The sequence below is a fragment of the Heterodontus francisci genome, chromosome 34, assembly GCF_036365525.1.
Source record: "Heterodontus francisci isolate sHetFra1 chromosome 34, sHetFra1.hap1, whole genome shotgun sequence".
Lineage (NCBI taxonomy): Eukaryota > Metazoa > Chordata > Chondrichthyes > Heterodontiformes > Heterodontidae > Heterodontus > Heterodontus francisci.
In genome coordinates, this window is record NC_090404.1 from 23778068 (window position 1) to 23801758 (window position 23691).

Here is a 23691-nt window from a genome sequence, read left to right on the forward strand (position 1 = left end):
TTTAAATTTATACAAGCTCTTCCTAAGTTTGAGTAAAGGGACGTAAAGGCATTTTTCATATCTTTTGAAAAAATAGCCAAACAGATGACAAGGCCAGAGGAAAGCTGGACGCTTATGCAAAGCAGGTTGATCGGCAGAGCTCATGAATTTATGCCATGCTTCCTGATGAGGCTTCTGCAGCTTATGTGATGGTTAAAATGGCTATTCATACTGCGTATGAGTTAGTCCCTGAAGCTTACCAAGAGAAGTTTCAGATTTTACGGAGATTGGCTGGACAGACATCTGTAGAATTTGAGAGGGTGAAACAAATTAATTTTGACTGTTGGGTGTGAGCATTAAAGATGGAAACCACTTTTGATAACCTTCGAGAGTTGATTCTCTTGGAAGAATTTAGAAATTCAATTTCTTCAGCAGAAGAAAACATATAGATAAACTGACAGTTTTGAAAGCTAGGCAAGCAGCGAAAATTGCTGATGATTTTTAGCTTCTGAATAAACCAAAACCTTTAGTCTGACTCCCCCATAAACATGAGAAGGATATAAAGTGGGAAGTGAAAGGACGATAAGAAGCCGGGGTCAAGAAGGAACAGCTGGAAATGTGCCAGGTCACCTCCTCTGGCCAGAAAGGAAGGTGCTGAGGGTGCAAGTGAGGTTCGCAAACCAAAGTGTTATCATTGCCACAAAATGGGTCTCAGGCTGGGGAAAGATATGACGTTTCCACCAGTGAGCGCCTTGAACACTAAAGTTTTAGTTAATGGAATTGGCGGGAAGTATATACCCATACCTTTATATAAAGTATGCCTGAAGAGTGACTCGATATCTCGGATGGTAACTGTAGGAGTTGTCCACAGTTGCCAGTAGAGGGAATTGATCTACTCCTAGGTAATGATTTGGCCAGATCAAAAGTATCAGTTTCTGCTATAATTACGGAGCAACCAAGTGAGGTTAGGAAAACGCAACAATTACAGGAACAAGTTCCAGGGATATTTTCTGTGTGTGCAGTTAACCAGGCAAGGGATAAACAGGATCCATTGTCAGAGGTAGAAGTGGCACCACAAACAGATAGCCAAGTATCTGAAACCTTATTTGGGGCTTTAGATAATACAAATGAGATGTGTTACATATCTTCTATCTTCGCAGCACAGCAAGCTAATCCAGAGTTATACCGAATAGCACAGATGGCTCTGACAGATGCTGAGGTGAAAAGAGCTCCAGAAGACTATTATATGGCAAATAGGGTCTTGAGCAGGTAATGGAGAGCGCCTCATATACCTTCAGTCGAAGACTAGAGGGTTGTTGAACAGATAGTGTTACCACCTAAACATCGCCAGGTATTATTAAGGTTAACACATGTCAGTCCTTTTGTAGGACATAGGGGAATTCAGAAGACCAAATCACGCATAAGCCAACATTATTACTGGTCAGATCTTACAAAGGGCTTGAGACAATTTTATAGAACATGCCATAGATACGAAATGGTGGGAAAACCGCAACTACCAGAAAACCTGCACCACTAGTTCCCATACCAGTGATTGAGGAACCATTTAGCAGGTTATTGGTAGACTGTGTAGAACCCTTGCCAGGAACAAAAGCGGGACATCAATACATACTGACTATCATGGATTTGGCTACTTGATTTCCAGAGGCCATTCCTTTGCGAACAATTACTGCTAAAATAGTAGGAGGAAAGTTAATCCAGTTCTTTACGAGATATGGGTTACCACTTGAAGTTCAATCAGATCAAGGTTCTAATTTCATGTCTAAGATATTTCAAGACGTCATAGGCAATTTGTGGATTCAACAGCTGACATCTTCAGCATATCACCCACAGTCAGAGGGAGCTTTACAGAGGTACCAACAAACTCTCAAAACAATGATTTGAACATGCTGTCACCAATATACGCATGACTGGGATAAAGGACTAGACTTTCTTTCATTTGCCACAGAGACTCACCAAATGAGTCGACAGGCTTCTGTCCTTTCGAACTGGTTTACGGGCATGAAGTAAGAAGTCCTCTAAAACCCATAAAAGTCAGATTCTTGGAACACCAGAATAAATCTTCGATACCGAAATATGTATCTGTGTTCCAGGAAAGGCTTGCGGTGTGGCTCTGGAACACCTGAAAGCATCCCAAATCAATATGAATAAGAAATGGGCAGACAGCAATGTAAAAGCCCACAATTTTCAACCATGGGATGAAGTATTAGTGTTGTTACCGTTACAGGGAGAACCATTGAAAGCAAGGTTCAGTGATCCATATAGAGTAATCCAAAGAGTGGGGTGGGTAGGTAGATTACTTCATTGACATCCCTGATGGTTGGAAGAAGAACCAGTTGTGTCACATCATTATGTTAATGTAATATTATCGCAGTGAGAAGGAGAAGCCAGTACAGGTATGTCAGGTAATCGGGACCATTGAGAAGGAAAAGGATAATGAGGATGAGGCAGAAGGAGGCCCAGCCAATTCTCAGATTGAACCTTCACTATCAGATGAGCGAATACAGAATGGCTAGGAAACTTGGACAAGATGCTTTTCCACTTAGAGGCAATAGAACGTGAAGTCCTAACCAGGCAGTTCAAAATATTTAAAAGAGTCTGTAGGGATAAGCTGGGATATGCAACCTTAGCCACACATGATGTGGATATAGGGGGAACCGTTCCTTTAAAACAACATCCTTACAGATTAGGTCCGGACAAAAAAAAAGCCCAAGTAAAAGCAGAGATCCCATACATGCTGGAAAACAATTTGATCGAAAATAGTCAAAACAGCTGGAGTTCACGAATAGTTCTGGCACCTAAAATTGATGGGTCAACCGGCTTGGTATACACTACAGAAAGGTCAATGTGGTAACGAAGGCAGGCTCCTACCCAATTCCGCATTTAGAAGACTATATCGACAGTGTGGCTAGTTCTAGGTTTTGTGACAAGATCGACTTGTTAAAGGGATACTGGCAAGTTCCTTTGACTTCTCTAGCCAAAGAGATATCAACTTTTGCAACACCTGATGGTATTTATCATTGCTGGGTGGTGCCATTCGGGATTTTAAAAAATGCTCCAGACACGTTTCAAAGGTTAATGAATCAGGTGGTAGCCAGTGTTTCCAACCATGTAGTGTATCTCTATGATGCATTAATATACAGTAAGCCTTGGCAAAAACACTTAAACCAGCTAAAAATTCTGTTTGAAAAGACTACAAACAGAGGATTTAGTGATGAACCTGGATAAAAACCAATTCAGAAAAGCAAGAGTAACTTACCTCGGGCACATAGTGTGGCAAGGGCGGGTATTGCAAAAACGACAAAGGTACAAGCCTGAGTAGAGTTCCTTATCCCTAAATCGAAATGGGAAATAATGAGGTTTTTAGGGATTTGAGGTTTTTTACATGAACATAGCTGCTCTATTAACCGATTTGCTACAAAAAAAGAAAAGCAGAGTAGTATGGTCAGGTGGATGCCATGCAGCATATGCAAAGCTAAAGACAATCTTAACAAATGACCCAGTGTTGGCTGCTCCAAAATCTTGCTAAACCTTTTAAAATAGCGGTTGATGCTCACAACCTGGGGTTTGGTGCAGTCCCATTGCAGGTTGGCGAATTGGACATAGAGAAGCCAGTATGATACTTTTCAAGAAACCTAAATTGTCATCAAAAAGGTAGTCTGCTGTGGAAAAATAAGCATTAGGACTTTTGCTGGCTGTCAAACATTTCTAAGTATATGTCTGCCAAGAATATAAAGAAATAGTAATATACACTGAATGTGTGGAAACAGTTACAAACAGAAATGCCAGAGTATTTAGATGGAGTTTGTTGTTGGAGCCTTATCATTTGAAAATTGTACATATTTCAGGGAAAAACAATGTTATCGCCAATGCTTTGTCATGGATTTAACTATGTAAAGTTATATGAATGGCGATGGTATAAAGAAAATGCTGTAAATTATCAATAGGGTGAATGGTGCGGGAATGCAAAAAATGTTAGTTTTTGCCCCAGTTTCTATTTTTGCATTGTAATGAAATGCATTTTTAAGAATGATGTTTTATTTCACCAAGGGCAGAGGTGTCATGCAACCATAATTATTTTTCTCCTCGGATTAAAACTATGTGCCTTTAAGAGTCCGTTAAAAGTGGTGTACCTTTAAGCCAGGGAGAGAAGTTCTGGATTTCTGGGGCACAATGTGCCACAGCTTTCCTTGTTACCCTCAGCAACAGTGGGAGAGAAAAGTCACATGACATAATGTTTCCACCTAATTGTGTGTAAAACTGGCAAAAAACAGTCTCAACCAGTTTTGTTGGGAGAGACTCTCCAGCGAGGTGTGCTACTGAAGAGCTGTCTATTTACTCTCAGCAAAAACTCTACAGGGAGTTGGTTAGGGGCCGAGTTGATTACCTAAAGAAAAAAAGGTTCTCTTTTCAAGAGACCGTTTGTATTGCTGAAGGGAGTAAAACCCATGTTCTTTACTTCCAAGCCAGGAAGTAATAACTTCAAGATTGAATCTCTATTGACTGATTGCGTTTGCAGGAATTCGAAGCAAAGGTTCAACTGAGATACTGTCAGTTTTAAAATTCAAGCTGACTTATTACTGTGCTCATCGTTGAAGAAGCTGTTGAAGCCTATTGCAGCCGAAGTATTTTGAGTGCCTATTAAGAACAGCCAATTTAATAAAATCCACGTGAAGACTTCGATTAGCCTTTGATTATTTCCACTTTAGAATACTTCACCTATCGGGAACGTAACCCACAAAGACTTACTGTGTATTTATTTATTCTTAACAGACAGCTAATTTTAAAAATACTACTTTTAAAACCTGATAACTACTGTTATTTTTGAGTATATGTGTGTGAATGGGCAAGTTAGATTTTTTTTTAAAGAAGTTATAAGGCTTTAGACATCGGTTTTCATAAGATTCAGTTTTCAATAATAGTTAATTTGTTGTTGTCTAACGATACTTGGTTAGGTATGTTTTATTCCGGGGGTTAATAGAGTGTTTAATTTGGCTATTTTCCGGCTGAGTGGGGGAAAATTAATAATATGGAGTGACAGGACTGACTTGACAGTGCATTTCTCCGGCCACGGTCATAACGATCTCTAGTGGCATAATTAGATTACACCACCGGCCCTGTTAGTTCCAGTTGTTTAAATAAACAAGGTCAAGCCGTCACTGTCACCTTGTGTTACATCTGATTTTAATAAGTGAATATTACAGAGACTTTAATGCAGCTTTCTAGAAACAGAAATATATTCTTGAGAACATTTCTTCAGAAATAAAAGCCTTGATGGCGAAATAGGTTCAGATACAGGAGAGGGATCCAGGGTGTAGTGACCGACGAGTGTTGAGTGAGTAGTGCTCAGTCTGAAAGATACAATACATTGTAATGAATGGATTGAACAGTTCTTCATGCAGCAGTAAAGATCGAGCCAGCGCCAATTGGGAGAAAATATGTCAGGAAAAATCCTATATGCCAAAGGAGACATATTAATTTCATCGGCTGAAAACCAAACTTAGACTTCTCATGGAAAAAAACCCTACAAGTAACTTATAAAAAAAAACACGCAGCCAAGATGATCACTGCCATTTACATCTGAAATACCAGGAGATTGGACTGGAGACAAAAGGTATAACAAGATGCCCAGGCAGGACAATGGCTTCCTCTATGTGATTGAATTACCTAGAATGGCTTCATTAGCACGAAAGTCAAGGCCATCTGTACCATTGACATTCAAAGATACAACGCCCTCCAAGTGTGAATTGGCACCCAGGGGCATGTAGAACCTTGAATTTCATTAGAAGATTCCAAAAAACTCAGTAGAAACAAAGGGAATTGGGAAAATCCATGTGATCGCCTGTTCTACTCTGAAGAAATAAGTTTTGTTACTAAGCAAAGAGACAAGTAGTAACTGACGTACAGCAGCAAAGAAGGCTGCTGTTCGGCTGCCTCTCTCTCTCTCTCTCTCTCTCCCTCTCTCTGTTATTGCTCTCTCCCCAGAAAACATCAATGGAGAAAACCGTCTGTAGCTGGAGGACCCTCCAATCCTGAAGAGCACTACAGCCAGCAACCAGCAACCAGGTGAAGACAATCAACTACCAATGCTGCCTTCAGGAAATCTCTGAGCAAAGTAACCCAGCCATAGTGCACTTTGACCAACCAAGAACTCCAAGAATAAGCTTCTACTGAGAATTATTAGATCATCTTAGTTGCAGACAGTATTTAAGTTCCATTTATTCAGGACTTTTATCCAACCCCCAAATATATTTCCCTTCCTGTAACCATTTGTGCATGTGTGCATGAATGTGTAGCATATTCATTTTAGTATTTTTCAATCAGGTTCGAGTGTTAAGTATAATAAACTTACCTCTTTCTTTTTTGAACTCAAGAAAACTTGTCCCATCGGTTCTTCCACGGTCACAGTAAAGGTAAACATAAAACACTCACTGTTTAAAAGGAATAAACCCTGTTGCAGTCAAATAAGAGGAAGGGCAAGAGGGGATCCTCCTCACCTGTCTGTCACAGAAATTACACCCGCTTTAGACTCTCCCTTAGTTCAATATAAACAAACGGTTTGGACGCATTACATTATGAATGAATCTATAGGTGAGGTATTAGAATGCGGCTGGTGATATTTCTGTCGTTGTATTCATACAGTGCAGGTGGAGAATATCCATGAGTCAGGTGCATCACTTATCATTCATTCACGCAATTTAGGCAGTGAGCGGCATGATCTCCTCCATCTAAAGCAGCAGGTGCATCGGGACAGCCTGAAACTGTTAATCGTAGCCAGCTATTCCATGCAATGGCTTCGATTGCTCCTTCTGCACCATTCCAACTGGTGTTTTGCCATTGCCCTCAAATGTTGAAGGTACATATATTTCTGTATCCTTAGAGGAATGATATTGGCGCTTGCCTCGGTGTTAATTTTGGCCCTCAGCGTGTGCTTTCCATTCTCCTAGGACACACAATATTAATGGCTGAAAATGCTTCCTGTGGTGTAATTGTATCTCTGGACTTGTTCATGTTTACATTGTGGAAGACTTGCTCACTATCCTTCGTAAGAACTTGACCATCATCATTTTCCATGCATTCTGCTATATTGGTGATCTCGTATATGCTTTTACTTCCATACCTAGCCCGCTATGTGCTGCTGCCAGTATGCTGCAAATGTTTTCTGCCTGGTTGTGCCTTCTGGTGAATTCTTGCCACAGACACTGAACCGGGTTTCTTACATTGACATGTCCGATGCCATTTAAAACCACAAGTCTTACAGTGGTTCTGGTATGCTGGACTGCCTCTTGGTGGATGAAGAAGTCTACATCTTCCACATGACTTATTCGGTTTTGCCATCTTGGCTACTGTGCCAATATTTGAAGCCGCACATTGTGCTAGCAAACTCGATCATCCTGAAAGGATGGTTTGTCTTTACGCTCGTTTTTTTAATAAAATAAATCTTCGATGTCAAGACCTTTAGAATTTCTAGGACATCATTTTGAAAAGCTTCAATAGGTGTTGACACTGTTGTGAGCTCTGCAATTCTTTCAGATAAGTCAGCTTCAGAAAAGTCGCAATCTCTGTCTTTGTCTCTACAGCGACTAAGAAATTGGTCAATTGATTATTTTGGGTGATGCCTATATGACTTAAATTTCAACCGTTGTATCTTGAAATTGAATTTCACATGCAGTTGGTAATATAGTGTGATCCATATTTTCCTCGGGTCTTTCTGATCATCATCCGATAAGTCTGAGGTATTCACCCTACCAAGCCCTTCGATTACGGGAGCTATCTTAAATTTGGCTGCTTGTGTATCTGGTTCTGATACAGTATGGTTGTCCAACCTTTTCACGTGGGGGCCACGCTACAAATTTTTATCTTAAGGTGGGGGGGTGGGGGACAGTGAGACAATTTTCGGAAAGATAAAGGTATTAAAAATTTATCTTAATATTAATCACAACAACAAATGTGCATTTTTGTGAAGAAACTTTAAATGAGAATTACTTTATTGACTTACTTTCACTCTCTCTCTCTCTGTCTCTCTCTCTCTCTGGCTGTCTCTTCCTCTCTCCCTGTGTTCCTCCCTCTCTGAGTTGTTCTCCCTCTCTGTGTTGTTCCCTCCTTTCTGTGTTGTGCCCCCACCCCATTTCGTCCTCGCTCTGCCCCCCTTCTCTTCTGCCCCCTCGTCTATCTCTGTCCCCCCTTTCTCTCTCTGTCTCCTCCTCACTGACCCCACTCTCTCTGTCCCTCTCTCTCTGTTTCCTCTCTCACTTTCTCTCTCTGCCCCTTCTCTCACGCCCTTCCCCCCCCCCCCACTCTCTGTCTCTCTCTCTCTCTCTGTTCCCCCTCTCTGCATCCCCCCTCTCTCTGCCCCCTCTCTCTCTGTTCCCCCCATCTGACAAACTCTCTCGCTCTCTCTGCCCCTCTCTCTCTCTGTCACCCTCTCTCTCTCGCTGTTCCCACCTCTCTTTCTAACCCCGCTGCTCTCTGTTCCCCGCCCTCTCTCTCTCTTCCCCCCCCCCCCTCTCTCTCTCTGTTCCACGTCTCTCTCTCTCTCTCTCTCTCTCTCTCTGCCCCCTCTCTTTCTGTTTGCTTCTTTTTCTGTTCCGTCTCGCTCTCTCTCTCTCCCCCCAACCCCCACCCCTAACCTCACCGAACGTTGCAGGGAACGGGAGCGCTCAGCACAGCAGTTTTATGGCTGGTCAGTTTAAATTTAAAAATGTGCTGAGTTTCACAGCTGACAGGTGCTGATATGGCGAACAGTGGTTTCACACGTTCAAACTGACTTAGGGTTTACTGGTGGGCTTTTTAAAAAGTCGGAAAACCCCAAATTTGTCCAAAGTTGGGAAACTGCTGTTACTGCTGTCATGCAGCACCTGTCAGCTGTGAAACTGATAGCGCCATGTTTTTTTTTAACAAGTCAGTCTAAAAGAAGAAGATAATGGGAAATCTCTCATCTCTGAAATGTATCTGCAGGCTGGATGGAAGCCTTTGGCGGGCCGAATCATTGCCCTCAGGCCGTATGTTGGACAACCCTAGATAATACTTTGTTGGGGCAGTTTAATACAACTAAGTGGTTTTATAGGCCATTTTAGAGGAAACTTAAGAGTCAAACACATTGCTTTGAACGTGAAGTCACATATATGCCAGACCGGGAGTGACAGATTTCCTTCCCTAAATAACATTAGTAAACCAGATTTTTTTTTTTTGCCACAATCCAGCAGTGAAATGGTCATCATTATGGATAGAAACTTTTTATTCCAAAATTGCTCTGCTAATTAAATTTAAATTCCCAGCTGCCGTGGTCGGAGTTCAACTTATGCCTCCACGATAACTAGTACAATTTTCTGGATTACTAGTCGTTATGCTATTATATCCCATTTTGTATTTTATGCCTCCTGCCAGTGAGCATTTTACCGTGCCAGTCACCCTATTGAATCCAATTTAAGTGGATATTCCTCACATATTAGTCTCAAACATATGACAAGATCTAAAAGACAGTAGGATGCTAATGTTTCACGAGTGGGATCCTATAATATCTATGAATAAGCAATTCCCATTGGGCCAGTTTGATTCATATCAGCAAGAATGGATCCGATGTAATTAGCTGCAGGAACGTGGTTCTGTCAACTCTTCTAATGCTTATTCTGTCACCCACAATGTAATCCCCTAATTCATCTTTAAATAGGGATTTAAATATTCCAAAGAATTTCAATTAGTTTCAGTGTGGCATCAAGTAGCGCTAGCAAAATTGAAGTCAATGGGAATCAGGGGGGAAATTCTGCACCGGGTGGAGTCATCTATAGCACAAAGGAAGATGGTTGTGGTTGTTTGGGGGCAATCATATCATCCCCAGACCATCGTTGCAGGTGTTTCTCACAGTAGTGTCCTAGACCAAACCATCTTCAGGTGCTTCATCAATGGCCTTGCCTCCACCATAAGGTAAGAAGTGGGGACGTTCGCTAATAATTCCACAGTGATCAGTGCGATTCATAACTCCTCAGATACTGAAGCAGTCCTGCCCGTATGCTGCAAGACCTAGGCAACATTTAGGCTTGGGCTGATAAGTGGCAAATAACATTCAAACCACACAATGGCCATCTCCAAAAAGAGAAAATGCACCCATCTCCCCTTGACAGTCAAAGATTTTATCATCGCTGAATCCCCCAGCATCAACATCCTAGGGTTTACCATTTGTCAGAAACTTAACTGGAACAGCTATATACATACCGTGTCTGCAAAAGCAGGCAGAAGTCAGGTGTGTGATGGAATACTCTCCAATTGCCTGGATGAGTGCAACGCCAGCAACATGCAAAAGTCTGACCGCCATCCAGGGAAAAGCTGATCACTTGATTGTCTCCCAATCCACCATTTTACACATTCACACCCTCCACCACCAGAGACTGTGGTGGCAGTGTGTACCATATGAAAAATGCACTGCAGCAACTTGACAAGGTTCCTTTGACAACAACTTCCAACCCCATGACCTCTACTATCTGGAAGGACAAGGGTGGCAGATGCATGGCAACACCGCCACCTCAAGTTCCCTTCCAAGTCACACAAAATCCTGACTTGGATTTGTACCACCGTTCCTTAACTGTCACTGAGTCAAAATCCGGGAATAAGGAAAATTGCTGGGATATCTGTATTCCCAATTTTTTCTACCTGATTTGGATGTGGAAGTAAACGTTCAAACTTCAAGGACGATGCAGATTGGAGATTTGGTATGTACTGAGGAAGACGGACAGAATATAAATAAGACATTAATAAGCCTGCAGGATGGGCATATAATTGGCCAATTAGTTTCAATATAGATAAGTGTGAGGTGTTCATTTTTTGGCATAAGAATAAGCAGTCCTAATACTGCTTGGATAACAGCAGTCTAAATGTCTATGTGTATGGATAAACAAATCATTAGCAGTTATCGCACAGGTTAATAACATCAGTAAAAAGCAAACATATTACTTAGGTTCGTTTCTGGTGGAATATAATTGAAAAACAAATAAGTTATGTTAATACTGTATCAAACCTTTATTAGACCACATTTGAAGCACTTTTAACACTTCAAGTCTTCATCTTATATTTAAGAAGTGTTTTATGACTACTTGAGGAAGTTAAAAAGAAGATTCGCAAGGATAATACTACAATTGAGAGGTTAGGAAAGGGCGAAAAGAATGCGGCTGTTTCTCCTGTAAAGATAACGCTGAGAGGACGTAGATAAGGTTCTGAAGGGGTTTGATGTAGAGCAAAATGTTTCCACTAGTGGGCAGATCAGAACTGGGGGGGCTAGAATTTAAGGTAGCACAGATATACTCACTAGAGATTGAACAGAAATTTATTTAACCAAAGTAGTAAGAATGTCAATCCCACAGGGAGTAATTGAGGGGGATAATATAGATGCATTTAACGGGAACCAAGAATCATTGAAAGTGGCAGGGCTGGTTGAAAAAGTGGTTGACAAGGCATACGAGACTCTGTGCTTTATAAATAGGGGCATAGAATAGAAAACCACTTGTTTAGCCTCAACTGGAGTGTTGTGTTCAATTCTGAGCACCACACTTTGGGAAGAATGTGAAGGCCTTATAAAGGGTGCAGGAATTGTTCCAGCGACCAGTGATTTCAGTTATGAGGATAGATTGGAGAAGCTGCAATTGTTCTCCTTAGAGAATAGAAGGCTGAGAGGAGATTTGATTGATGTGTTGAAAATCATGAAGGGGTTGGACAAAGCAGCTAGGGAGAAACTTTCCCAGTGGAGGGTTTGAGAACCAGAGGACACCAATTTAACCTGACTGGGTGGGGTAAGAACAAAAGAGACATGAGCAGAAATGTTTCCAAATAGTTAGTAGTTATGATCTGGAGTGCATTGCCTGAGGGTATGGTGGAGGCAGTTACAATCGTGGCTTTAAAATAGGTATTGGATAATTACCTGAAAAGAAATAAAAATTGCAAGGCAATGGGGTAAAGGGGGGAAGTGGGACTACTTGACTTGTTTTTTCAGAGAGTCGGCATGAACATGACAAGCCAAATGACTTCCTTCTGTGCAGTAAACATTCTATGTTTTTATAACCTGAGGCAGAAATAAATGCAAGGAATTGCTGGTAAGGTTAGAAGAAGATGGATCAGAGGCATTTGGTGTGGAACATAAACACTGGAATAGGCCAGTTGGACTGATCTGCAGAAAAGCACAGTGCCTTCGGTATGACAAGCTCTACGTAATTCTATGCAAATAAGTATGCGGTTTTCGTGGCTCTGCTTTCATGGCAACTGCAGTGCATTCTCTTTCCTGAAGAAATGCTTTCGAAATTATGTTTGCTATAGATGTCTTGGCTATACTCTTAGGAATGTTCTATTTCAGGAAATGTCAACTTGAAAGTGACCTGTTTGTTCAGGTTCCTACAGCTAACATCAAAAATGTTGCAATCTAATTGTATCTCTGGAGGTTACACCAGCAATAAATAAGGGATCCTTTCTGTCAAAGAGCACACATTGGAAACATTTCGTATTGAAAATGCACTCACCAGCAAATGGTCAATTATTTGCCATTTGCTATCCAGTCCTTGCAGCTGTCGGGGTTCCAGGTGAGATATAGAAATAATCGTACAGCTCATTATTTAGCTGTCTGCCCGGGATTTTTCGGAATGAGTTCTCTAAATAATTGCTTTTTCAGTGGTTTCCTGTGATCCACTTTCTATTGTTGCTTCAGGATATCTTTTAACTGAATTCTTAATTCAGGTAACTCGAAATATTCTGAAATTTATGGCCAGACCAGCGCTACCTGCAGTTTGTAGATTAATGTTTATGTGCTAATGCAATTGTTTTTTTTTACAAATTGGACCGGGTGTGACTACCTCCCAATCAGGATGAAACAACTCAACCCTGAAGATGAAACTTACAATAATACCTTAAGGCTGTCTGAATACTGACACACTCAACCCAGCTTGAGCACTGACCTGATAGTAATACTTTAACCGGGTCGAAATACTGACACAGTGAAACAACTCGGCTCTGACAGTGACCTGACAATAATAGTTTAAACGTGTCTGAATGTGCACTAATGATATGCTTCCCCCATATGGAACAGGCCAGGTTCGGTCATCTCTTTCCTCACTGAAGAAGCTTTGAAAGCTTACAATATGTTCACGCTAAATTGTTTCTGTAGTTTACAGCTCCAATTAAATGCATCTATTTCTACCCATTGCTTTGAATTCGGTTTCAGTTGCATGGTTATCTGCCACAGCTCTAGAGATGTCCTTCACATTTGGGCTGATCTTCTTCCAACTGCTGCCAGTGTTTCAGGTAAAGGTTTCCAATTGGCGCTAAGTGGAGATTTTTGTCATAACATTTGGAAAATATTAATGGTGTGAGTGGACTAATAACTTGATCATCTTGTATACTAAAGCTGCTTACATTTCAGTTTTTTGAGACAACTCAAAAAGATACTTTGAGACAGGTGTACAGGTGTACTTGTTGGATGTTTCTTTAGCGCACAAGACTCGCACCATTTGTGAATGATGAGCATTAATAGTTAACAATCTTATGCGTCAATCCACTTGAACGGAGTATGCATCTACAGATTACTTAACTCAGGAATTTGATGAGTGAATGAGTTCTAAGTGCCTTAAGGATTGGCCACTTTCAAAAATCCAGTCAGGCTTTGCATTTAGCATTAAACACAACTTTAACGTTAATTTATAGTTTATTTCACAGTGTTATTCAGTGATTAAATAAGCTTCCTGCGAGTTAATAAGATGGCAAGAATTCATTAGTTGGTTAGCAGGGGCTGACTCAGCTCTTTGGAATTCTCGACAGTATAAATACAGGAGGTTTTTGCTGACGCATGGAGTAAGTAGCATGGAGCCCACTTCGAATAAGTACCTGTCTACAGTGTACTTAACTGAGGAACTTTCTCAGTGAGGGAATTCGGTACTAAGGAGGAAAGAACTGTTTTACTCGTCTTTTGAAAAGCGTGGAACAGCCCGAGAGAGGGCTTGAGACATGAGAGCTGAGGTCCAGAAGCATTATTTAGGTGAGCAGACAGGTATGATGTGTTTTGCTGTTCTTTTTTTACTCCAACTTGAGGAACAGTTCAAAATGGAGCAGGGGATCTATAAGTATTGCATTAAATGTCGAGTTTAAATAGCTAAATGACTCAATATAACTAAAGTAATCATTGAGTGGAATTTCAAAGCTTGAAACCCGTGTAAGTTAAAAATGTAACAGATGGCAGTGAAGGTGATATGTTGCAGCTACAGCATATGGGAGCTGTTTGGCACCTATGTGATTCACAGTAACCACGTCAGCAGTAAGTGTCTGCAGCTCAAGGAACTTCTGCTCAACATTGATGAGCTGGAGTCCAAGCTTGGGACACTGTGATGCATCAGGGAGGGAGAAAATTACCGAGACACTTTGTTCCAGGAGGCAGTCACATCTGTTAAGTTAAGTACTTCTGGTTTGGTCTGTGGTCAGGGATAGGAAGGTGAGGCAAGTATGGGGATCCAGGGTGTAGCATTGGAGGATTCTCAGCCATTGCACGTGCCCAACAGGTACAAGGTTGTTCAGCCTGTGTGGACGAGAGCAGTGACTGCACGGAAGATGACGGATTAAAAAAAAGAAATTTGTTGTAGTAGAGGATAGTATTGTTCAGGCGAGAGATGCTGTCCTCTGCATCCGAGAACGTGAGTTCCGAAGGCTGTGTTGCTTACCCAGTGCCAGGGCTAAGGACATCTCCTCTGTGTTGGAGAGGAATTTGGAGTGGGAGCGGAAGGATCCCATTGCCGTGGTACGTGTACCAATGACATAAGCAGGACTAAGAAAGAGGTACTTCTGAAAAAATATGAGCAGCCAGAGGCTAAATCTAAAAGCAGAACTGCAAAGGTAGTAAATCTCTTGATTACTACCTGAGTCACGAGCAAATTGGCTAAATGTCATCAGAGAATTGAATGCATTGCTCAAAGTTTGGTGTGGAAGAAATGGAGTTCCTTTCTGGGAACTGGCAGAAGTACTGGGGAAAGAGTGAACTGTTCTGTTGGGACGGGCTTCAACGAAACTCAGCCGGGATTAGTGTCTTGGTGAGTCAAAAATCTATGGCTGCAGTGAGAGCTTTATACTGAATTGTGGGGTGGGGGGGGGTTTCATGTGAGCAGAAACTTCATAAGATTAACAGTAAGGACAATAGTTAGGGGTAGCGATATGGGTAATGATAACCATGGTGTGACAGGAAGGGACAGAGCACAGAGCATACAAACATAAGAGCGCACCAGCAAAGAGTGCCAGCGTAGGGAAAAATGTTAAAAAGACAGAATTACAGGCTCTAAATCTTTATCAGCATTCTTAAGAAGATAGGTCAATTGATGGTCCAAATAGAAATAAATGGGTATGATATAATAGTAACTACAGAGGCGTGGTTGTAAGGTCACCAAGGCGGGGAACAGAATATTCGTGGATATTTGACATTTCAAAAGGCTAGGAAGAAAGAAAAAGGAGATAAGGTCTCTCTGAAAATAACGGAAGGGATCAGTACTTTAATGAGAAATGATCTTGGTTGGGAAGATCAAAATGTAGAATCAGTTTTTGTGGATATAAAAATAGCAAGGGACTGAAATCACTGGTGGGAGTAGTTTATCGAACCTCTAAAAGTTGCTGCACTGAAGGAGAGAGTATAAATCAAATAATAATGGAGGCTTGTAAGAAAGGTACTGCAATAATCATGGGCGTACATTGAACAAATCAAATTGGCAGAGGCAGCACTGAGGACAAGTTCACAGAGTGCATTCGTGACAGTGTCTTATAATACATTGTGGAACCAACCAGGCTATTTTAGATCTTCTCGGAAAGAGTGATCATAAAATGGTCGAATTTCACATTCAGTTTGAGGGTGAGAAACTTGGGTCTGAAACTAATGTCTTAAACTTTAATAAAGGCAATTACAAAGATATGAAAACAGAGTTGACTAAAGTGAACTGGGAAATAGGCTAAAAGGTAATACAGTAGATAAGCAGTGGCAGATATTTAAGGAGATATTTCATAACTCTCAGCAAAGATACATTACATTGAGAAAGAAAGACTCTAGGCAAACCATGAAGCATCCATCGCTAAATGAGTAAGTTAAGTTTGGTGTCATTTTCAGGTTGGAAAACTGTACCTAGGGAGTGCCACAGGGATCAATGCTGGGGCCTCAACTATTCTGCATTCCATATTAATGACTTAGATGAAGGGACAGAGTGTATGGTAGCCAAATTGGTAGAAGATACAAAGAAAAAGTAGGAAAGCAATTTGTGAGCAGGGCAAAGAGAGTCTGCAGAATATATAGATAGGCTAACGGAGCGGGAAAATTGACAGGTAAAGTATAATTTGGGAAAATGTAAGGTTATTCAGTAAGATAGAAAGAATAGAAAATCTGTATATTATTTAAATAGAGAGAGATTGCAGAATGCTGTAGTAGAGAGATTTGGATAACCTCGTACGTGAATCACAAAACTTAACATGCTAGTTAAGCAATAATTAGGAAGGCAAAAGGAATGTTGACCTTCACTGCATAGTGGATGGAGTATAAAAGTAGGGAAGCCTTACTATAACTGTACAGGGCGTTGGTCAGACTACACCTAGTGTACTGCGTACAGTTTTAAGGATGGATATAACCGCATTGGAGGCAGTTCAGAGAAGGTTCACTAGGTTGATTCCTGGGATGAAGCACTTGCCTTATTAGGGAAGGTTGAGAAGGTTAGGCCTATACTCATTTGAGTTTCGAAGCATAAGAGGTGACCTTAGGGAAACGTGTAAGATTCTGAAGGGGCTTGAGAGGGTAGATGCTGAGAGGATGTTTCTGCTCATGGTAGAATATAGAACTGGGTGGGGGTAGGGTGAAGTTTAGAATAAGAGGTGTCCAATGAAAGACAGAAATAAGGAGGAATCTCTTCGCTCAGAGTGTCATTAATCTTTGGAATTATTTACTCTAGAGACCAGTGGAGGTTGGGTTATTGAATTTATTCAAGGCTGACTTTTGATCTACAAGGGAGTCAATGATTATGGGGGCATGCAGGATATTGATTTAAGGCACGATCAGAGCGGCCGTAATCTTATTGAATGGTGCAACAGCCCCGAGGGGCGGAAATACATCCTCCTGTTCCTACTTCTTATGTTCTCATGACCTTAAATAAGTATATTTGTTGCTCGCTGTGACAGTTAAATTAAATTCCCATTTTAGCTATTATTATATATTTACAACAGTCAACAGATTTAATGATTAAAGAGCTGCTCACTGAGTTCAATAAATAAATAAGCGAATTCCTGACAAGGCTTATTGAATGTTGAACGTCATAACTTTATGTTGTTTACTACTTACGGTAAACGATTACTTAATGCACAAATATATGTGACTGAATTTAACCAGTGTGTTTACTGATAATGTGTTATGTCGGAGTTACTTACAATAATTAAATAAACCATTGGAAGTTTGCAGTTTCTATGAATTACGCTGCACAAACATCACAGACGTTTATTCTCCTTCGTCCAGTCAGCAACCATTAGCTCAATCTGCTCATCTGCTCCCGCCCATCCTATTCAATGTCTATTTTTTTTAATGCTCATGTTCCTGACTTTTGCTGTCTCCAGTCACCATCCCAGTTATTTCCTATCATGACACCAGTTCAAAGAGTGGGATGTGGGGCTTCAATTATCTAAAGAGACCAGAGATTTGAGGTGGTTCTCCTAAGAGCAGAGAAGTGTGATGGGAGAGTTAATAGAGGTATTCAAAGTCAAGAATCATGAGACGCCTGTTGATGGTAATGGTCAAAAGGGTCAGATGCGACATTATGAGTGATTTTCATTTTTATGTAGTGCGTTATTGTGATCTGGAATGCACAGCCTAAAAGAGCAATGGAAGCAAGTTCAATAGTAACTCCCCAAAGGAAATTGGTTAAGTGTTTGAATGGGGATAACTGCAGGGCTATGGAGAAAGGGTAAGGGTGTGGAATTTATTGAATAGCTGTAACAAAGAGTTTGCATGGGCACATTCGGCCAAATTGTTGTACATGTTATGACTCTACCCTACTTGAGTCTCGGGATCCTAGTTCAGATCCGAGCATTACCCTGGTCAGTTTACTGCAACTGGTCAACCAGTCACTCCTTCCTTCGTCTCCTTGCGCTATGTTTCCATCTAACACCTAACGTGATGATCCAGTGGATGCTGAAATGCAAATTCAATCCGGCATTTTACCATTCCTTATGAACACCGAGGCACCAGTCGCCACTTCTAAAATGATTTGCTGTATTTGGCATGATTTTTAAATTCGACCATTTGCTGAGTTTCCAGTTATGGCTACATGATTTACATTAATATTGCCTAACCACCTATCGTGCATGTTATAAGATCATCTCCGGCTAGCACTGAGTGTTCCCTTGTGTGAATTGCTGTCTTTACCTGACACAGTGTCCCAGTCCCTTGTGGAGGAACGGCTGGAAGTTCTTTCTTTGCCAAACTTGGACATTCAGACGGTACCTCAAAGATGCACATAACCATATTGTTTTTGTTAGTGCACAGTGAAAGAATGGCTTCACTGTTTACCGTTTTCCCAGTAATTATAATTCATTCAATCTGTGTGAGACCCATTTTGTGATTCTTCGAATGTGTAACAGATAGCCAATCTCTTTCTTTCTCATATTGATTTTAAATATCTGACTCAACTTAATGTTAATGTTAAGTACTAATTAATTGTTAGTTTATATCTCTTCTGTGCTATGTTTAGTTTCAATCAGTTTCATTTTTGTCCCTAGTTCAGAGGGTTATAACTTCTAGTCCAGTGAATGGAAATAATTTCCTTTGGTGACAAGCTTTCTTCACTGAGTAAATCTGTGCCGATTGGGCACAGATCAATCTAACAAATAGTAATCTTGCAAATATTGCACCAAGTCCAGTCCAACTGAGACTTTTGATGGGAGTCTAAACTGTAATTTCCATTTTTACTCCTTTTGACAGCGAACATCGTGGCAATTGCCATTCTGTCCCGAGGAAGGTGTGGTCTCTCCAGATGTATCACCAGGTACTTGGTGTCCATGGCAGTGACGGATCTCCTGGTCATTCTCACTGCAGTGATATTGAACAGAATTGGTGGTATCTATTTTCGTAATAGCTTCCTGTCCACTACATTTGCATGTATTGTCAGTACTGTACTTATTTATTCATCTCGAGATAGTTCCGTCTGGTTAACAGTCGCTTTCACCTTTGATCGATTTGTGGCTATTTGTTGCCAGAAGCTGAAAATAAAATACTGCACTGAGAAAACAGCAGCTGTGGTTATAGGAATGGTCTGTATCCTGAGCTGCTTGAAAAATATCCCATTTTACTTCACATATGAGCCTTTGTATATAATTAATAACGTGGCCTGGTACTGCAACAGAAAACCGAGCTTTTATGCTTCACCTGCATGGACAGCATTTGACTGGTTTGATCGTCTTTTAACGCCATGTCTCCCATTCCTTGTGATGTTCCTGCTCAATGTTCTGACGGTCAGGCACATTCTAGCGGCCAGTAGAGTACGCAGGAGACTCCGGGCCCAGAGCAATGGAGAGACTCAGAGTGACCCAGAGATGGAGAGTCGAAGAAAATGCGTCATTTTACTCTTCAGCATCTCGGGCAGTTTCATGCTCCTGTGGTTGACGTATGTTATCAATTTTTTGTATGTTCGAATTACTAACACTAATTATTTCACAGGTTTTAATTTCAATGACACAAAGTTTATTCTGCAAGAGAGTGGAAACATGCTTCAGCTCCTGAGTTGCTGCACGAACACCTGTATTTATACAGTGACTCAGAGTAAATTCAGACAGGAGTTAAAGAACACTGTCAAATATTCACTGAATCTAATTGCTAAATTAGTTCAAAAATGAAACAACCAATTGTGGCAGTCAATCTTCAGTAAGGTCTGCCTTGTAGTCTTGTTCCCCATTCTCTGCTTTATCGCTCAATTTAATGTTAGACAGAGGCCTTTTTTTTAAACTCCAAGAACCCGTCATTTCCTGTCGGTGATGACTGATTAAGAGCACTAAGTAGGAGTAACTCAGCTGCTTTCTCGGGATAGCTTAATTGTTGAGATGAATGCTCTCCCTGGTAGCTCTGTTGCCTCAGTCAAAAACAATGTCGGCTCCAGTCACACTGTAGGCTGGAATTCAGTGCAGTGCTGAGGGAGTCCTGCGTTGTCAGAGGTGCCACCTGTGAGATGAGATGAGATTTGGTCTTACTTCTCAGTTGAATGTTAAAAAGCCTGCAGCAATATTTCGGAAGAAAGAAGATGAGTTCTCCCGTGTCCTGGCCAATGTTTATTCCATAACCAATATCATGAGACCTTATTGTCTGGTCGTGTGTTTATTTGATGTTAGTGGAACCTTAGCGATGCACATCGGCTGCCATGATTTCCCATATTACAGTAGCGACTACACTTCAAAAGTACTTCATTGGCTGTAAAGCACTTTGGTGCCTTCCTAATGAAGTGAAGGACAAGTTCTTTATTGCTCCTGATTGGAACACATTCTCTTGGTCTCTCATCATTAGTCTCCGCTGTAAGGCTGTATTCCTGTATACCCACAGTTGCGACTGGACATTCCACTATGAATGAAGGCATCTGGTCACGCCAATGGGCTGAAAGATTGAACTGTGGCTAATAGCTGTTGTCTCGAAAATCAACTATGTTTTATCGCCAAATGCAGAAATAAGTTACATAATTATTTCCTCTCCTTTATTATCCGCCTGCTTGCTGCACGTTAAACACAAGCTCTTCTGTATCCAACAATGGAAGAGCTTTAGGCCCCTAGTTGAAACATAAAACTGAGAACTCACATGGATATATAAGTTTGAAGAAAAGTCCCTACTTGCTTCCGCCTCAAATCGATACAACGGTTGGGGAATAATCAGTTTGAGTTCCTCCAGGAGCACTCAGCTCCAAACGTCATTACAGCCTGGGTCCAAAAAAGGACAAAACAGCTGCATTCCGTAGGCGAGGTGAGAGTGACTGCCCTTGACATCAAGCCAACATTTGACATAGTGTGGCATCAAAGAGCCCCAGCAAAATTGAAGTCAATGACAGCGAGGGGGGAATACTCTCTGCTGGTTGGAGTCATGCATAGCACAAGGAAAATGGTTGTGGTGTTGAAGGCCAATCTTCTCACTCCCAGGACATCACAGCAGGAGCTCCTCAGTGTGGTGTCCTCGACTCAATCGTCTTCAGCTGCTTCATCAATGACCTTCCCTCAATCATAAGGTCAGAAATGGGGTAATTTGTGTTCAGTACCATTCACAGCTCCACAGATATTGAAGCAGTGCGTGCCTGCATGCAGCAAGACCTGGATAACTTTTAGGTTTGAGCTGATAAGTGGCAAGTGAGATTTGCATCTCATATGTGCCAGATCACGACCATCTCCAACAGGAGAGAATCTAAGCACCTACCCTTTACATTCAACGGCATTGCCATCGGTGAATCTCCCATAATCAACGTGCTGGGCGTTATCATTGACCAGATACGTAACTGGACCAGCCATACAAATCCTGGCAAAAGTCAGGAGTGTGATGGAATACTTTGCACTTGCCTGGATGAGTGCAACTCTGACAACACTCAAGAAGATTGGCACTATCCAGGCCAAAACTGTTCGCTTTGATTGGCACCCCATCCATTGTCAGAACACGGTGGCAGCAGTGTGTTTCATCTACAAGATACACTGCAGCAACTCACCAAGCCTCCTTCCACAGCAGTTTCCAAATCTGCGACCTCTACCACCTAGAAGGACAAGGGCAGCAGTTGCATGGAAACACCACCACTTGAAAGTACCCCGCCAAGTCACACACCATCCTGACTTGGAACTTTATCGTTGTTCCTTCACTGTTACTGGGTCAAAATCATGGAACTCCCTTCCTAAGGGCACTGTGGGTCTACAGTCACTACATGGACTGCAGTGTTTCAAGAAGGCAGCTCACCACCAGCTTCTCAATGGCAATTCCATATGGACAAAAAATGCTTGCTTTGCCAGCAACACTCGCATCCCATCTATGAATAAAAACATCGCGTTATCAACACGGTAACACAGGAAAATATCTTCATCTAATCATTATTTCTAACGTAATTGAAAGCATGTTTGGACATCATTTCGCTGGAAATATCAGAAAGAGGCTACTGTAATTTTTCTGCAGATATTAATGGGAATGTATCTCGTACAAGTAATGTTAATCTGTTTCATGAATGGTTGATGAAGTAAACTACACGCACATGTAGATTACATTCATTAGAATATCTGCCATTGTAATTTGCAGAACAACTTTTTAATATTTTCAATATTTTGCAGCTGATCAACCTCCTCTATAAATTACGTTCACATCTGTTCCTCTAAAGCACTTCGAATATATATATACACACATACATACACACACACTGTGGCAGAAAATCATGAATGTATGGTGCAGATGTTAGTGAAAATATGACGCTGTATCAAACTACCTGATGATTAGACACCGATGGTAACATATTCAATCTATAAATGTGCACTGTAACATGAATAGCCTTTAAAGTAGTGTTGGCCTTGCAATAGAACAATGTGCTGCTCCTGCATATGATGTTTCAGGAGCAACTAACATCAATGGAACAACAAGTAACTCGTCCGTATGATATTCCACGATAACGCGCATCAATAGAACAATGCGTAAGTCCTTCATATGATGTCTCCTGACCATTGATATTAATAGAACAACACAATCCTCCATGATATTCCGTTATGACTACTTTCAGTAGAGCAACACAGAACTCCTCCATATGACGTTCCGTTGAAACTTAATAGTCGGAGAACAACATGTAACTCCTCCATATGATATTACCTGAACGCTAATATCAGTGCAATGCACAAATCTACCAGAAAATGTTTCTTGGCAAACATTAATTGCAGAACGACGTCTGATTCTTCCAAACACTGCCCACTGGCATGAATTTAGCAGAGACATTATCTCTTTTAAAATATAAAGGTTAAGGTATATAATTGAGGAATGAGATGTGAATTTGTTTTCGATACAGTCATATCTGGCATTGCCCAACAATATGCAAACAATTGCAAGCCATTCAGCCACTCTAGCCTGTTCGAATATGCAATTCTTTCATAACAGATCGTCATATTAACACAATTTACCGACTTTGTTCCATATCGCTTAATAATTTTAACTAACAAAAATCTATCTGACATTGTTTTAACATTTGCAGTTGAACTAGCATCATGTATCTTTTGGGGGGAGGTCAAGTATATATTTGCATCACTTCTTTGTGAAAACGCACTTCCTGACAGCACGTCTCAATGCTCTAGCTCTAATTTTAAAGTTATACCACTTTGTTCCAAACTCGACGCCTGAGAAAATAGTTTATCTCCATATTCCCCATCAAATCCTTTAATCATCTTATACATGTCATTTGGTTCACCTCTTAGGCCTCTATATGCAAGGAAATACAAAACTTAGCCTTTGCAACCTGTCCTCATAAGGTAACCATTTTATCCTCGGTTTCAGTTCAGTGAATCTTTACTGCTCTCCAATCCGAGGCCAACATATCTTTATCTTAAGGCAACGCCTGTTCGGATGGAAGGTTATTGCTATGAAACGTTAACATTGTTTTTCTCTCCACAGATGCTGCCTGACCTGTTGAGTAGGTCCAGCATTTAATGTTTTTATTTCAGATTTCCAGCATCCGCAGT

General features: G+C 41.0%; 1 protein-coding gene across 1 annotated transcript; it reads left to right on the forward strand.

Annotated features, from left to right (window-relative positions):
- The first annotated feature begins 12487 nt into the window (after window positions 1–12487).
- LOC137348738 (probable G-protein coupled receptor 139) lies at window positions 12488–19863 on the forward strand. Its single transcript, XM_068013992.1, has 2 exons — window positions 12488–12557; window positions 18953–19863. Exons 1-2 carry the CDS (start codon window positions 12488–12490, stop codon window positions 19861–19863), a joined length of 981 nt encoding a protein of 326 aa, XP_067870093.1.
- The last annotated feature ends 3828 nt before the right edge of the window (window positions 19864–23691 follow it).

What these genes read in the sequence shown, in the direction of transcription:
- LOC137348738 (XM_068013992.1), top strand. Translation starts at nt 12,488, where the DNA reads ATGCACTCACCAGCAAATGGTCAATTATTTGCCATTTGCTATCCAGTC. An exon ending in TGCAGCTGTCGGGGTTCCAG is followed by an intron (nt 12,558 to 18,952) that starts GTGAGATATAGA and finishes TCCTTTTGACAG; the next exon opens with CGAACATCGTGGCAATTGCC.